We start from the raw sequence: 16,830 nt of genomic DNA on the forward strand, positions 1-16,830 counted from the left end.
AAAGACTTCAGAAGATAACAAAAACAGGTCAAATCTATGAACAATATAGTAACGTGAGTTTCTACAAAGTAATTACATGTCAAATTTTATGATCGCTACATGAATAATAGTGAAGTAGGTTTATCTAAGTTAAATATTACACTGTCAAATGATTAAGAAAGTAGGAACGTTTGTCCTATCGTTTGTTTATTTTTCCAAACTTCATTCACTTTAGGCATTACAAACCATCAGTGTTTATGCTTATACAATATATATTCCATGCAAACAAGAAAGTGGAAAATGAGAATATTTATTTAAAACGTGTTAAATATAGTGCCCTGACTCAGCTTAATAAATATGTCAGTCAGTGAATTATAACTCGAATACGCTTCCATAACCTCACGCTGCCAGTTTTATTTACATTTTGTTGATTTGTGGTAAACATATAACCGCGGCTCAAGATGGAGTCCATGAACTGGATCCAGAAGTTTTTAAAAACCCATTGTAAAGAGGTTTTCATAACTGCCACAATGGGGATAATATTAGTCACGGTAATCAGAAGGAGAAAGAAGAAAGTAAAGTAAGTATAGAACGAATAAAATGTATATGATGTAATCTCCATCTTTACGAAAGGTGTCTCGTAAAAGTAAAACAAAAAAATGTAGCTAAATATTAACAATTTACTTTTAAAGTTTATAATAATATACCAATGTAACCACATATTTACTTATAAAGTTTATTGAAGAGGAAAATAACATTATTCTATGGTTCAAAATGTCATGCATACTCTTTATTTGGAAAATCTTTCACGGGTGAAGGAATTTTTGTAGTCGCTTTGCATACTTACCTCTTATGGTGACTCGAGAGTGCAAAAAAAAGTGTCTCACTCGCTCAGTCAGTTTTCGTCAATTTGTTTCCATTCGATAGAGGTATCTGATCATGTATGGAGCGCCATTTTAGGATATTTTATTTGCCGTCTTTCAATAAGGCCCCTACTTGTGTCAATATTTTTTAGATAGATTGGATCATGCCTCTACCTTAATTATCACTTCATTATATTCAAAGAATGGTTCCTTGTTCCTCGTGTTATTTTTTTTTGTCTTTGTCAACACTGCGAATCAGATTTGTAATGCATAGTCCAATACATGTCAAAAATGACGCAAATGACGTGACGTGGGACACAAGCAGGGTTATCATAATTACACAAAATATAAACAACGTAGAAATGTAATTTATTTAATATTCAATCTATACTCTGTCCCGAGTTTTTGCTTCCACCACTTTTTGCTTGATATTTCAATGATAGTAAATACCTTTGTGCTCAAACTACATTCATCCACTAATATAAAAAATGTCCAGATTATCTGTTTTGAAACGCCCCCTCTACCGCTTCAGGTTTCAATACACATCCCGAAATTGAAAGACTACGGAGATTTTGCATTGCAACAGCCATTAATAAGCCCGGATGATAACGTTAAAAAATTGCGCAATGTATTCCGAGTGTATTCCGAATGGAGAAAAGATGTTAACATTCCCCATTATAAATCTCCGTAAGGAATCTGTTTTCGTTCCTGTGAATTTTTCTGAGTAGAAAGGAATAATTGTTCAATGAAGATATCTTGGATATATTCCCTTTTAACGATTTCAACTGTTTTTCTTCACAGGTATGTGTAATTTTATTAAAAATCATCAAAAAGCGATGGAAGCAATAACTTGGGACAGACTATAACAATTTTTGAAAATTATTTAAATATCAGTAATAAGGCATCATTCTTTGAGCATAATGAGTTGATCAAATACTGTCGGGAGTGATCAAATCTATGATAAAACGCTTTTATTAGATCTGATCAACCCCGACCGTATTCGATCGCCTCACAATACTTAAAGAATGATTTCCCATTTCTTGGAGTACTTCACTACATCAAGGCCTAAACCTTTTATGACACTAAGTTACAACATAGCTATTTAAAGTGTTGTTAACCGTATCTGTTAAAGATCACCATAGCTCAATTGTTCAAGTAGTAAGCTTGTGAACCACAGATAACGAATTCAAATCCGCCTTGGGTTTGTATATATTTACTGAATCAATTTTTTGAATTATAAATTTTTCATTCAAAATTGGATATCTTTTCGTCTATTTGCCTTACATACTTCTTAAATATCATGTTATCTTTCACCAAAAAAATTGTATGCTTGTTTGAAAAAGTTATAAAGTGTATTGATTCGGGCATCTTTGTCATTGTTTACTACAGTTAAAATGATAAGACAACTTTATAAACGGAGTGGATTATAACAATTACATGTTATTGTAGAGCTTTGGCGACAAAAGGGGAGACAGAACGTTGATCACGTGACGTTTGTTAATCACTTGACAGTTATTATAAATTTATAGTAAAACTTACTGATGAAACCTTGTTTAAGTCAAGCTGATTGAATAGTTTGTATAGTTTTTAGATAAAGAACACATCTTCATTTTAATTCATTTTAATTTGTGCTTCAAAATCATAATTGTTAAAGCTATATGGTCCATTTATTCGGCTTAACAGTATCCAATGATTTTCCAAACAAACCATTTATCTTAAAAAGTTATAGACTTCGCCTTTTTACACCAACAGATTTGGTCTCCTTTCAAAGTTAGAAATATTCAAAGTAAATTAAATAATTTCTTTATGGGCATACAAAAAACCCAATCCAAATGCATGATGGAAATGTTTAGAAAAGGGAACCATTTGGTTTCGTTCCCCAAATGTTTGGGTTTATTCAACCCGCATGTTATGCATCGATGTAAACAAAACAAACTTCAAAAATTTTAGTTGACAAAATGTACACATATTTTTGATTTACCAAACATTATGACATTTATTAAAAGCAATGTCAAACTCGTAATACAGTCATCACTGCCTGGACGTAAATTTTAATATGAGGCGAAATCACGTGATGCCATTTTTATGTCGTTTGTTTTGTAAACAATTTTGTACATCATTTTTTCATTGAAATATGGCTTAATTGACAGGGAAATTACCGCAATATCTATTATTATACACATACCTAGCATAACCATCACGTTAAAGCATACTATATATATATATATATATATATATATATATATATATATATATATATATATATATATATATACCTAGCAGCTTTATTTTCTTTTTAGTATGCTGAAATATTCTGATCAGTAGTTTCATGTTAAATTTTCTAATTAAAAATGCATAACCTTGGCAATTTTAATGTTTTTAACTTTTAAAATGTAGATATAATAATTCATATGTGGTTAATATAAATATAGATATTATAGATATATTTTTATTATTATTCTATAACTGTTGATAATAAAGCCAAAGAATGTAGTACTTTTTGATGTTTCAAAACAGAAAATGTCACAAAATGTCATAATGCCTGAAATGAAATGTTATGATACATAGATATATGAAATTTCATAGAAAGTTTCATTGAGTTTTTTGTGTTATAAGATTCTGTTTAAATTTAGAATAAAAAAGCTCCAAAACTAAAGTCTTAAATTTATCAGACAGAGTATTTCTTAAAATTATGATAGTGCTATGTAAAAAGACCAATCTTGTATTTAATTTTCAAATGTATTTCAGTTCTTAAAGTTATGAAATAAAATTTGCACATAAATTCCATTTAATTAATGAATTATTTCAGAAAATTAAAACTGTCATAAAAATCATGATGTCAGAAAATGACATCTTCGCTGGCAAAGGGTTTTCGTCAACTCTGCTCCTCATAAACGGAATGGACCTAAACCTCTTGGCTAGAAATGATGGGAAAGGGGGTAATTCATGTCAAAATATCTCCTCTGCAAAGGACGATTGTGGCCACAAAATTATTTATGTTGTAGATGACATCTTAATTTCAATGAAAAAAAAAGAAAAAAAATATCATTGAAAAATGCTTTTACATTGCAACATCCTGCCCCCCTAAGATTTGTCAAAATGACCTACTTTTAGGAAGACTTATCCCCCGAACACTGTCATTCATCACAATGTCGGCCGAGGACCGTATGCACCAAGCCTTACCCCGTTTGCCGTGAAGCTGGAGACCTATTTACGGATGACAAAAGTTCCATTTATGGTAATCTGTTTGTTAACCATCCATAATTTTCCAGTATACTTGTTATTCATCACATACACATGATGGGAACACATGATTGTACCTACTATATAATACGATAATATTTTCTTTACTGCTCTAGCTAGCTACTTTTTTGCAATAACTCCTTCACACAAATAGGTTACGCAGCTTTTTGATGAAATATTAGTCATTCTTTCTTGAAGAATGGCATCAAGGAACGTACCAATTTAAGTCAAGCCATGAACATTTCAATTTTCGATTTTAACTCAATGATGTTTCCAAATCTATGACATAATAACAATTAAAATAAAAAATCCAAATATTGTTTTAAGACTGAGAATGATAGTGCCAGGAACAAAAGTTCAAAAGGGAAAATGACTTGGATAGAATACAATGGACAAGAAGTAGCAGACTCAGAATTCTGTATCCAGTTTATAAACAAAACATTCAACATTGACATGGACAAGAACTTCTCTGATGAAGAAATTGGGGCAGGAAGAGCCATCCAAAGGATGGTTGATGAACATTTGTATTGGTAAGAGAAAGATGGTCAGCGAAGACGGTGCACGCTTGCTTATGCAGTATTAGTAGAAAGTTTTGTGAGAAATATTGAAGTATTTTTGATTATAGAATATAGGGGAAAGGTGTGAGAAAAAATAAAAATTTTGAAGATATATGGGAAATAACTTGTATATTTCACTGGTTAAAGCGTCTTATTATATGAAAATGGATTTAGATAATTATTATGTAAACAATTCGATACTTTTTGGTATAATAGTTTAATGCCTACATTTTTTTTTCTTTTGGTTTCTTTTTCACCAGTCGGACGTGAAATACACGAATGATTGTTATAAAGGTAGCGGAAAATATAATAATTTAATTTGGATATATGGCCGGGAAATAATTAAAACAATAAATTTGAATCAGATTCGGGCATAGATCATAAAGGGAAAGATTTTCCCCGGAAAGGTGTCCGGGTTTCCCACTCCTTCTTTCCACTTTCGTGGACCAGATTCCAGTATTGGTTTAATAGATGTTTAAAGGAATAGTTAAGACGATAAACACTATTATTTATATAGTTGGTTTCTAGACATTGTCACGGAACATTGCACAATCATAATAACTAATGCCATGACATTTGAAATAAAAAAAATATTGTATCACGTGACATGTTTAGCATCCAATGATGTCTTTCTCTTTATAGGACAGTTGCTTTACGACGCTGGGTTTTTGACCCCGAGCATGGGATTGATGTCAAAAAACACATGAAGGTTCCATGGATTTTTTTCCGTATAGTCGGAAACATGGTAAAGAAACAGAGTTACGCACAGGGGGTAGGCAGACACACCGAGGAAGAGGTGATGCAAGTGATGGATGAAGATCTACAGGCCTTGTCGAAGTTCCTGGGTATCATCCTTTACATCTTTTTTGGAGGGGGGGTGGTGGTATAAATGTTCCTTTCTCGTTATTATCAAATCAGTGTTTAGGTTATAGATAGTAGTACTTCAATATAAGCTTTAACTCTATCAAAGCATAAACTGGCATATTTTAAGAGCGGGAATAAAATAAAATCACATCAATATATAGAAAAAACGTAATCATCATTTGATGATTATGTCAATATTTCATCTATTTGTTCGTGAAAAGTACAAGTACAATATATAATAACTATTTTTTTTTAAGTGGTGCAAGCTGATCAATTTTAAATAAAATTCTATTGTGCAGTAGATCATGACGTACATGTAATAACAAGAAATGACATATATTCAACATATTCAACAATTTGATAGAAAATATTAAATAAGAAACTGATTACATGAATTGGCCTGCTACAAATATATCCATTGTACATGTATTTACTGCCTTAAAGAGCCCATGAACTTTGGGTTGCGCAAGCGTTGTCAGTCATTCAGTTATAGTTATAGCAATCAGCAAGCCTTGTCCGACTCTAAAGCTGCGATTAGGTAATCTTTGCATAGTTTGCATTTAAGAGAACAGCAACATTTTTATCTTTTTTTGAAAGGGACAAAGAGGTAGATAATTAAATTATACCAATGGTCCAAAGTCTTGTCAAGGTGAATGTACATATATATTCATTGAAGTCTCATAAAAAACTATCAGATAACGTTTGCAGGCAAGAAGAAGTTCATGCTGGGTGAACAAGCCAGTCAGACCGATTGTGCAGTGTTTGGAATGTTATCTCAGATTCACTGGCACAGCTTTGGAGGTGCAGGAGAGAAGTTGTACAAAAGTTAGTATTGTGCAGTGAAGTTGTTTAAAATGTGTGTGATAAATGTCATGTTGCATTTGGCAAATAGCATCAATCAATCAAAAAAAGTAAGCATTAATAGTGACCAAGATGTTCTACGAAAGCACTGCATGTCAACATAAAAATTGTGCTTCATACTTAGATGACTATAAAAACTGTAGTATTTTTTTTTTACAAAAATAATGAAGTGAAGCTTGTACTGAAAAGCGTTAACTCTTTGTGGGGAGGTAGGTCCATCGTCATCACAGAGTCTATATTTTACCTCCCTGTTATTTTGTTTTTTGTTGTTTTTTTGTTTTTTTTTTGGGGGGGGGGGGGGAGCTATGTTCCCAAAGGTGACACATTTCACCATGAGCGTTTTGAAAAATGAAGAATTCCTAGTATTTTCAAAACAATGTAGAATTTTCATTTTGTAACTTTCTATTTACATGTATATATGATACTTTGACTGATATAATAGGTGCTATTATATAAATAGTGCCTGTTTGGGAGGGTAACAGTTGAAATTGACACCCCGAGAAAACCATTGTCAACCGACGCGAAGCGGAGGTTGACAATGGTTTTCGAGGGGTGTCAATTTCAACTGTTATCCTCCAAAACAGGCACTATTTATTTTGTTATACTGAATGTCTTTTTTAAAATTTTAAAGAAAATTTTACTGCTTTTATATAGGAATAACGTGAATTCTACAGCGAACCGTACGCGCATAATTTTCGCGCATGTAACATTTTTTAATGTTACCCGTTGCCAAGTGCGTTGCTAACGCTGAGGGTAATAGTAAATATTATTAACTGCGTCTTAACCAATCAGATTTCAGTATTTAACATGAAAGTATAACAATACTACATGTACTACTATTGCTTTTATATTTCTTGTATATTTAAGAGCATGTCTACGAGAAAACCATGCAAAAGGTGGTGGGAGCAAGGTTCTCTGATCAACTTCATATTTTGTGTGTAACAGTGTGCATCTATATGAAATAATATGCCACAAATTTTTTTTTGATGTGGTCAGTCTAAACTTGGTTCTGCAGCACTGTTACTAAAAATAGCATTTTGACCCTTTTAAGAATAAAATTTTGCATAATTCACTAAATTATTGTTAAGAATTCTGAGCTTAGTTTAAATATAAATTCAAAAAGTCATTTAGAGTTAACACTAACAAGATACACTTGTGTAAATCATTTTGTGAGAATTCCCAAATATTCTTTCTGTTAAGTGCAGATAGGTCACGAATTTGGCATGTTTCCAACTTTTTGTATAAATAAAAATATACATTTTTTAAATGCTTAAAAGTCAGAAAATGGCACTTTAAATTCACTAAATCTGTTTCTAGTTATAAAAGGACATTTATCTTTACAATATATCAAAAATCTGTCTTTGGACTCTCAATAATATTGCAAATATATTGTCTTAAAGTTGGACATTTTTCTACTTTTAAAACTCTCCAGAATCTGTAGTTTAGCGTTAGTTTTACATTGTCACAAGTATATTATGGGAAAAAACCCGATATATTCGCGAGCCAAACAATATTTTATTGAACTGAAGGGTTGCTTCAACACATTTCAGGGTTTTTTTTTAATCAATGCCATTAATTAAGAAATCATGGGGAAATGGGAATTTGAATATTTATGTAAGCTGAAGTGAACTTAACAATTTTTTAAAAAATCTGATATATCTCACTATTAATGAAAGAAAAAGTAAGCAAGCTTACATATTCCCCACACCCATTTATTTGCCAGTGCTACACATTAAGACAGACAGAGTACCCATTAGATACACGAATGAATAATTACAGGGGCAAAACTACAAAACTCAAAGTACTGAAGTACTTAAAGCCGGGCTCTTTTGGTGTGTAATTTTACATATTGTTTACTACAGATTGGCAATCTCTTTCTCTCTCTCTCTCCCTCTCTCTCTCTCTCTCTCTCTCTCTCTCTCTCTCTCTCCTCTCTCTCTCTCTCTCTCTCTCTCTCTCTAAAATTCGATAAGCATAGTGATACATGTATTGATCTTTACATTTTTTTATACTTAAACTAGTGATCTTTTAATTCAGGAAGTAGGACTAAATTTCAAAGCCCCCCCCAAAAAAAAAAGAATAAAAATTCCAAACAAGCAACAAAAAAAATGATTAAACATATATTTGTTGAAATTAACAGACGATTTTTTAAAATGTGGAAGTGGAGTGGAACCCATTGCCAATGTGCCAATGAATAATTATAGAATAAGGTAGATTTGGTACGAAAGCCGAGAAGGATCATTCGAGATTCGAGATTCGAAATACGAGATTCGAAATACGAGATTCGAGATTCGAAATTCGAGATTCAATATCTAAATTAACCAATCAAATCAAGAATCTGAAAATATGTATCCTAGCGACATCAAACTGTTCTAAATAAAAATCATACGTACATGCTCTTATATACAAATAAATACTATGTTCACTTCTTCCTACCTAACTAAATCATTATTTGTATTTACTTTTACACAGAATATCTAAGTAGACTAGTAATAATGCAGTGTGCTTCGCGGATTTAAGTGATTTTGTTTGCCCTGGTGCATTTCCACCTGATTCGTTTGAACCCTAAGGTATTTCACCACCAGTAATAGTTTAAAACCCGGGTTTATTCACCCCTTTTGTGTAAAAATGCGGTTATGGTAGAGAACTTCATAAGCGTAGCTAATTTTTTCTGTAGGGGGTCCTAGGCCAATTTTAAAAAAATTTACTATGTAAATTTAATAAGCTCCAATTTTCCCGAGGAGGGGGTCCAGATCCCCTGACCCCCTCCTTTCTAGATCCTCGCATGAAGATTAGTACATGTATCTTAATAATCTAAATATAAATAATCTGTCCTGTTTCACTAATAAATATAAGCATTACTTATCGTTTTTATGTATGCATACAGTGATACACTAGTACTATGATTATAAACAAATCATTGAGATATTATCACATCATACGGAATTATTAATAAATACATTTTTTTTTCCTTTTCCTCAGTAAACAACTTATTATGAGTCTTACTTTTGGAATTGTTTTCAATATAGAAGGATACCTACTCTCTACAATTAAAGGTAGGGATGATAGGGTGCCAATTTGTTCACATTGCCGATTTCTTGTGCAGAGAACAGTAAAACCTTTTATTTGATTGTGCATGAATATTTCAAAATTAATTGTTGTACATATATTTTGTTATAATTCATTCATTGATATATCAACAAGAAAGAATAAAAGCATATGTTTCACAGCCAAGTTAAGTTTCTCTGTAGTTTCCTACCCCCCTACCCCCCCCCCCCCCTCACCGCACCAAATTGACAATAATTACATATAAGTCATACAAATGTTTACTTTTTTTGTAAGATGTAAATAAGCACTGCAAACAAAGATGTGTGAATTTAATATACTACTACATTACACTTAGCCAGATAAAAGGTAATCAGGATGAAGCTACAAGGGGTGAGTGGTGCAAATTTACCAATTTGTCGCCATACACACAGAACACCAAATAAAGAAACTGTGAGTGGTGTGTGGAATGCATAAAAGATGGCGGCAAATTATCTCAAATAATCAGTGCAAAAACCCACAAATAGGCTGTTATTTGTTACATATCCTGCAAAAACATTGATAAAAAATGTTATCGTCCCATATCATAGCCGATTAAGTTAATGTGCACATATGGTCAACGTACATGTAATTCTAATATACAAGAAGGCGGACGTATCATCAAGTACGGATATGTACCTGTTTATCAAAAGTAAAACTACTCATAATTTATCTACAGTGCATCGTTATGGAGCTACACAGAAAGTTTTATATTATTTGCCGAGCCAAATAAAAAAAACCTGGAAAACGAAGAGAAAACAAGTGGGGACAGAATAACTGACAAAATTAATTAGGACCTATATAGCCCCCCCCCCTCTTGAAATGTATATACTGAAAACAGATTATTGGCGTACAACATCCGCACACAATTTAAAGAAAATTTCATGTTTTTTTATCATTTTCGCTAGCTAATGTAAGACATCACAAATACCCCAAACCCCCTCACGGAAAAGGAAATGCTAGGTGAAGAGAGAGAGAGAGAGAGAGAGAGGAGAGAGAGAGAGAGAGAGAGAGAGAGAGAGAGAGAGAGAGAGAGAGAAAGTCGATGTAAATCACAGGTGCGCTAACACCGTTAAAATTAAAGCTTGCTAGTTGGTCTGTCCTACCCTAGCTACCTCCTCTCTTTTCTTGTTATAGAAGCTTAATTATTGTCTATATATGCTTGTAACAAATCAAATCAATTCAATTCTAAATCAAACTGAATTTGACACTACAAAACTCTCTGTCTGTCTGTCTGTCTCTCTCTCTCTCTGTCTCTCTCTCTCTCTCTCTCTCTCTCTCTCTCTCCTCTCTCTCTCTCTCTCTCTCTCTCTCTCTCTCTCTCTCTCTCTCTCTCTCTCTCTCTCTCTCTCTCTCATATCGACAATGGCAGTGCCATACCCTACAATACACTATTCTTATCTGGATTTTGTCTTTGAGGTTGTAAATCATTATTATATCTTCTATGGTTTAAAACTTTATCATAACCTATATTTTGACATGTCGATTATTTCATTGAGTTTTGTTTCATAGCTAAAACATTTAGATTAAACAGATCTTTCTTCGCGAGCCGATTTTTACACAGTTGGGGCGAATACACTTCGGGTTAAAATTATTCGGGGGGAAATACATACAGGGCAAACAAAACCACTTAGATTCGCAAAGCCAACAGTGTTATTTCTAATTTAATTGTTTATACTGTGTGGGGTTAATTCATCAATGTTAATTTAACCATTTTATAACCACTATATAAGAGCTATTAAGACATTTATTTGTAGGAAAGAGCATGTACGAATGATCTTTATTTAGAACAGTTTGATGTTGCTAGGATACAGGTTTCAGATCCATGATTTGATTGGTTAATTTAGATATTGAATCTCGAATTTCGAATCTCGAATCTCGTATTTCGAATCTCGTATTTCGAATCTCGAATCTCGAATGATCCTTCTCGGCTTTCGTAATTTGGTAATTATTTTGGTCCGACAGTATAAAGGATTGAACTTTTATTGTTTGAGGGGTGGAGGGACCCAATATCAAACCAGAAAAATCGTTAATAAAAATATAATACATCATACATTACGCTTAAAATTTGTAAATATCAGCATAATATAATATAGAGACACATTTTATTAGCATTCCATTTTTTCAATTTTTTTAATCACACGACAATAAGAGAGTGTAAAAATTTTGACTTTTTTCTAAGACTGCTTCATAACTCTGGGACCAGGTCCTCTTATGATGGGTTATGATTAAATAACATCCCAAATAACAATCCCACAAAAACAAGTTATGATGTCTTTATTAATATTTGGGATAACTTTTTTATAGTTTGTGTTAATATTTATTGGGTTTTCGCAGGTTGAGATCCCCGGGGGAAAGGGTAACCTAACACCTCTTATTTCCTTTACAACTATATTTCAATTTTAAAAAAAGGTACAAACTTTAATTTTTCCCAAGAGGAGATAAACTGCTAATAGAGACGTAGGTTTAAGGGAGTAGATATTTTTATTTATTTCAGATGTACTTACTGTGATACATTCTCTGATTTCTCAAGAAATAAAAATAACCTGGCCCCCTCCCCGTCATTTCTAGATTCCATGAATATTATAATTTAGATTAAAAGTCTGATTCATAAAAAAATATGTAAAAAGAAGGATCGAAGAAATGAACTGTAGCTCACATTATAAATTCTTCTATCAGGCGGATCAAAACTTGCAATGATACTGCGTACAGGTATTTTTTTTTTTTTATATAGATTTATTCATTATATCAGTTTTACATCAAATATAACAAACAGAGATAACATCAACAAAATATAGAATATACATATGCTCTAAATTGATTTTACAAAATTTTGGAAAATTCTATAGTCTACGAATGAATTGTGACTTTTTAAAACAGAAGCATAGAATACAGTAGATACCTTTACATGGTTCAAAATATTGTAATTTGTTTCTTCTAAGGAATGTACCCGACAATACATCTTATATTTATAAATTCTGTATGCTATAAATGAAATGAGGGTATTCAGTGATACAATTTTTCTATTTTGTTCATGAAAAAAACCTAAAAGTACATGTTTCCACTTAATATCAATTTTAGTGTAAACATTTAAAGCATTCCATATTTCAAGTACATTATCACATTCAAAAATAAGATGCTTTGTATTTTCATTCTCCTGGCATATTTTACATTGACTGTGGATTTCTTTATTCCATTTACTTAAATAAACATTGTTACAAAGAATATTATTTAATACTTTGTAATTGAATTCTGCTAGACGTTTATCAGAAATATCTGATAATTTACATTTGTAGATATATTTCCAATCAACAGAATCAATATCATATTCCTTTTGTAAAACAGTCTGATAACAAGGTTTAGTAAACTTCTTATTTACTAAATTCTCATAGAAAAAACTACATCTTTGCCCTAATACATTCTCATAACCTGAATGAAAATTAAAATAATTATTATTTTGTATATTAGTAAACTTACAATTTGAAAAATCAAATTTCCTACATAAAGGCTTGAAAACAGAGGAAAGAATCTTGAATTCACATATCCAGTTTGATTTATTATTTATACAGTCTTTGAAGTCTAAAAGCGACTTGAAATTTCCTTCATCATTTAACAAGTCGTTTACATATAGAATTCCACATGTAATCCAATTTTTAAAAAATAAGGAGTTTCCCTTATACAAAAAATTGCAGTTGTTCCATATCGGTTGTTGTACAATTTTAATTGATGAAATATTTTCTGAGTTTTTAGGCTTACATTCATTGAATGAACATAACACTTGTTGATAAAACATTGGTAATTTTCCTAATTTTTGCATATTTTCTATCTTTTTTTCTGAAAATTGTAATGCGTAATTTACATCTATGTTTATTTGTTTACAGTAAGAATCAAAAATTTTGTACAGAATGTTTTTGTTTTTTAAGAGTCGAGGAACCCATGAGGCTTTTAATGCCTTTATTTTACATTCAATATCAACAACTGCCAGCCCACCTTTTAAAACATTACCTATTAAAGTATTACGTTTAATTCTTTCGGTTTTATCCCAAATAAAGTTATAGATTAAGCGTTGAATTTTTTTTATAAAGTCATTTTCGGGAGAATTAAGTATTGAAGCAACGTATGTGAGTTTGGATAAAGCAAGTGTGTTAATAATGCATGATTTACCAAATAAAGTTAATTTTCTTCTTTTCCAAGACTCAAAAAGCTTTTCCACATCATGATAAACTTTCATCCAGTTCTTATTATAACATTCTACTTTATCGTGCCCAATGAAGATTCCCAAACATCTTACTGCTTTGTTTGTAGTTTTGATACCATAGAGCTCGTCATAAAGATTTTTTAGAGTACCTAATAGAATACATTCTGTTTTGTTTATGTTTATTTTAGATCCAGCGTGTTTACAAAATTCGTTAAGCACGTCTAAAGCATGTTTCATTTACATTTCATCTCTTAGGGCTATACTTAGATCATCTGCGTGTTGAATGTTTTTTATTTCATTGTTGTTTATATTTATTCCTTTTATGTTCTGATTACTGTTTATCTTAATAGCTAGAATTTCAGCTACAAAAAGATATAGCAAGGCAGAAAGCGGACAACCCTGTCTTATTCCACGAGTCATTGTGCATGTTTTTGACAACCAGCCGTTATTTTTCATCTTAAATATTGGATTGGTATAAAGTATGTTGGCCCATTTTATGAAGTTATTGCTAATGTTAAATTTTTCTAGAACCTTAAACAAGAAATTCCACTCCACGGAATCGAATGCTTTTTCAAAGTCCAAGAAGAGTAATATGCCATCAAGATTTTCTGTTTCACAGTATTCAAAAACATCTAGAATTAATCGAGCGTTTTCTCCGATATACCGCCCTTTAATGTATGCAGTTTGTTTACAGGTATAGTTATATTTGATAAAAGTAATTTAATTAGGAATTTAAAATTTAAATGCGAATCACATTGAAAAGGGGTGCAATTACTCACTTTAATTCAAACAGTCAAAATCAATACTTATAAGAGTGTAACCTTTACATCTGCAGGGTGGTTTATAGATGGCCAATGAAATATACACGTACAGAAATGTGATGTCTATTGCAACAGACTCCGATGATAACGATGAAAAATTGCGCGAGGCATTCCTAGAGAATTCCAAATGATTTCAACATAGAAAGACTAATCTTACCGTGACCAGGCTACGCTCAGGTCAAACCGGGTCCGTAGGACATCTGTCATTTTAACGATATATCATTCTATCTAATTTCAACATACCCCATTATAAAATGAATCTTTGCAAGGCCTAAAAAAAAAAGTTAGGTGTTTACGGTAACCCGACCTAACCTACAAAAATGCCCCGATCCTACCATTTTTAGATGTCTGTTTTTATCCGATTGTGAATTTTTAATATTTTTATTAAAAAAATCTGTTTTTAAATGTGAAACAAACAAACATATTTAGGATTCATGCAGAAAAAAATATGATAAAATAAAAAAAAAATCCCTACCTACCTAACCTAATTTTTTCATCAGTGTTACTCTAAACACAGAATTTTTTTTATAGGCCTAAGAAATCAGTTCTCGTTTTTCTGGATTTTTTCGAGTAAAATATGATAATCGAATGATATTATCTGAAAAAATTTCCCTTTCATCTATTTTAATTGCACTTCTATCACAGGTTTGTATATTTTAATTAAAAATCGAAATCGTCCAAATGTGCTGCTTAAATATATCGGGACAGAAAATAGCAGTTTATAGACTATATACAAGTTTCCATCAAACTTCAATATGTTATATAGTGAATAACACTAACAGGATGGGGCAATTTTTGTGCAATTAAAATCATTCAATATCATATTATATATTAACAACAGTTACACTCACAGCATTTCTCAATACTTTGCCTGAACTTGAACTTGTAAAGTTTTGTCAACATTCTAAATAGTTTACCTTCTCTACAGAAGAGCGCAACAGGGGAGACAATTCTAACAGTAGTACTGAAATGCACATGTAATGAATAAGAATTCTATTAGAAACAATGATATCCACTAATTTTTTTTAATTAAAAGCAAAATAGGGTGGGTTTTTCCATGTTTAATTACAAATATTGACTTCAGTGGATTAAAATCGCTTGTAAAATAAGATTTCAAAAACCAACAAATTTTTATTTTATTTGAAAATGGGATGTTTTTGTTAATTTATTACTTTTTAGTCCTTGAGAGTCCAAAGATGGATTTTATGTATTTGTAATAATATATCAAACAGTTTCTTATTAACACAAAATTTCAAAAAATAACGTGCCATTTTCTGAGAAATTCTTTCTGAAAAATTGACAAAAATGTATAATTATCATTTCTTGGCATTCTACACCCTAGGGACTTCATGGTGTAAATAGATATATGGAAAAAAATATGCAACGATTAAAGGTTTGAACTTCCTCTTTAAGAATATAGTCTTATTTTTTTCAAACATTGTTTATACATTTTGTAATTAATTACTGAATTTGACAATTTTTCTCTTAACTTTTCTGGATTTTAGAGGCTAATTAACCAGAATGCAATACTGGCCGTTACTATAAATAGAAACATCCAGTGCAAAAACAAACATCATATATCTGACCCTAGATGGGTATCCTTTAAATCTATGATAAAATTCTGTTCATTCTTGAGACTTGCTGCCGCAGCTTTTTTCCATATTTGCATGGTTTTCTCGTAGACATGCTCTTAATACTACAAATTCATGTGAACATTGTTTTGTAACATGTACTATTGTAATTAAATATCTGGGGGGAAAACTAATACAACTGTTACTATTGTCCAAATAGTTTCTAATTATAATGATCATTTTTTCAGTGCAAAATTCTGTCATAAAGCTAGCTCTTTGAAAGCTGAATTATAAGAATAAATTCAGTCCACATTTACATGTTTGACGAACTGTTTTGGCATAATGTCCAAAATATTTTGAACTTACCATTGCTGACACAAAAGTAATTAATCGTTCTGACTTGTATATGTTGATTATTTACTTTAAATGTTTATGTTTTATCAAAAAATTATAAAGTTATATCATTATTACAGAATATCCCAATTTGAGTGCATACTGTGAACGGATGAAGGCGGAGTTCTGGCCAGACTGGGACGATTGTATTACCCACGGTGGGACGAGGAAAGCTTCTAAATGAATGCATAATAATAATATCAATTCATTAGGCATTTCACAATAAGTGTCTCTATAATGCAGCTTAAATCAACAACATTTTGTATATTTTTATATAGAATATGGTAATTTATATTTGCATTTTGATATTTTAATAAAATCCAGTTCATTTTGACTTAGGGTTTTGAAAAATGTTGGTATTTATCTTGCTGCGGATGCATGTGCTAAATTTGAGCT

The 16,830-nt window shown here is 31.4% G+C and overlaps 1 protein-coding gene across 1 annotated transcript; it reads left to right on the top strand.

Annotated features, from left to right (window-relative positions):
• The first annotated feature begins 225 nt into the window (after window positions 1-225).
• Window positions 226-16,768, top strand: LOC105343749 (failed axon connections homolog). Its single transcript, XM_011451219.4, has 6 exons — window positions 226-559; window positions 3,957-4,080; window positions 4,413-4,615; window positions 5,285-5,487; window positions 6,215-6,331; window positions 16,515-16,768. The coding sequence occupies exons 1-6, from the start codon at window positions 441-443 to the stop codon at window positions 16,616-16,618; spliced, it is 870 nt and encodes a 289-aa protein (XP_011449521.3). The 5' UTR covers window positions 226-440; the 3' UTR covers window positions 16,619-16,768.
• Window positions 16,769-16,830: the final 62 nt, after the last annotated feature.

Source organism: Magallana gigas, chromosome 2, assembly GCF_963853765.1.
Source record: "Magallana gigas chromosome 2, xbMagGiga1.1, whole genome shotgun sequence".
Lineage (NCBI taxonomy): Eukaryota > Metazoa > Mollusca > Bivalvia > Ostreida > Ostreidae > Magallana > Magallana gigas.

Excerpts from the sequence above, each read along its gene's own strand:
- LOC105343749 (XM_011451219.4), top strand. The coding sequence starts at position 441 with ATGGAGTCCATGAACTGGATCCAGAAGTTTTTAAAAACCCATTGTAAA. Across the intron at positions 4,616-5,284 it reads GTTGATGAACATTTGTATTG|GACAGTTGCTTTACGACGCT; the intron begins GTAAGAGAAAGA and ends TTCTCTTTATAG. Across the intron at positions 6,332-16,514 it reads AGGAGAGAAGTTGTACAAAA|AATATCCCAATTTGAGTGCA; the intron begins GTTAGTATTGTG and ends TCATTATTACAG.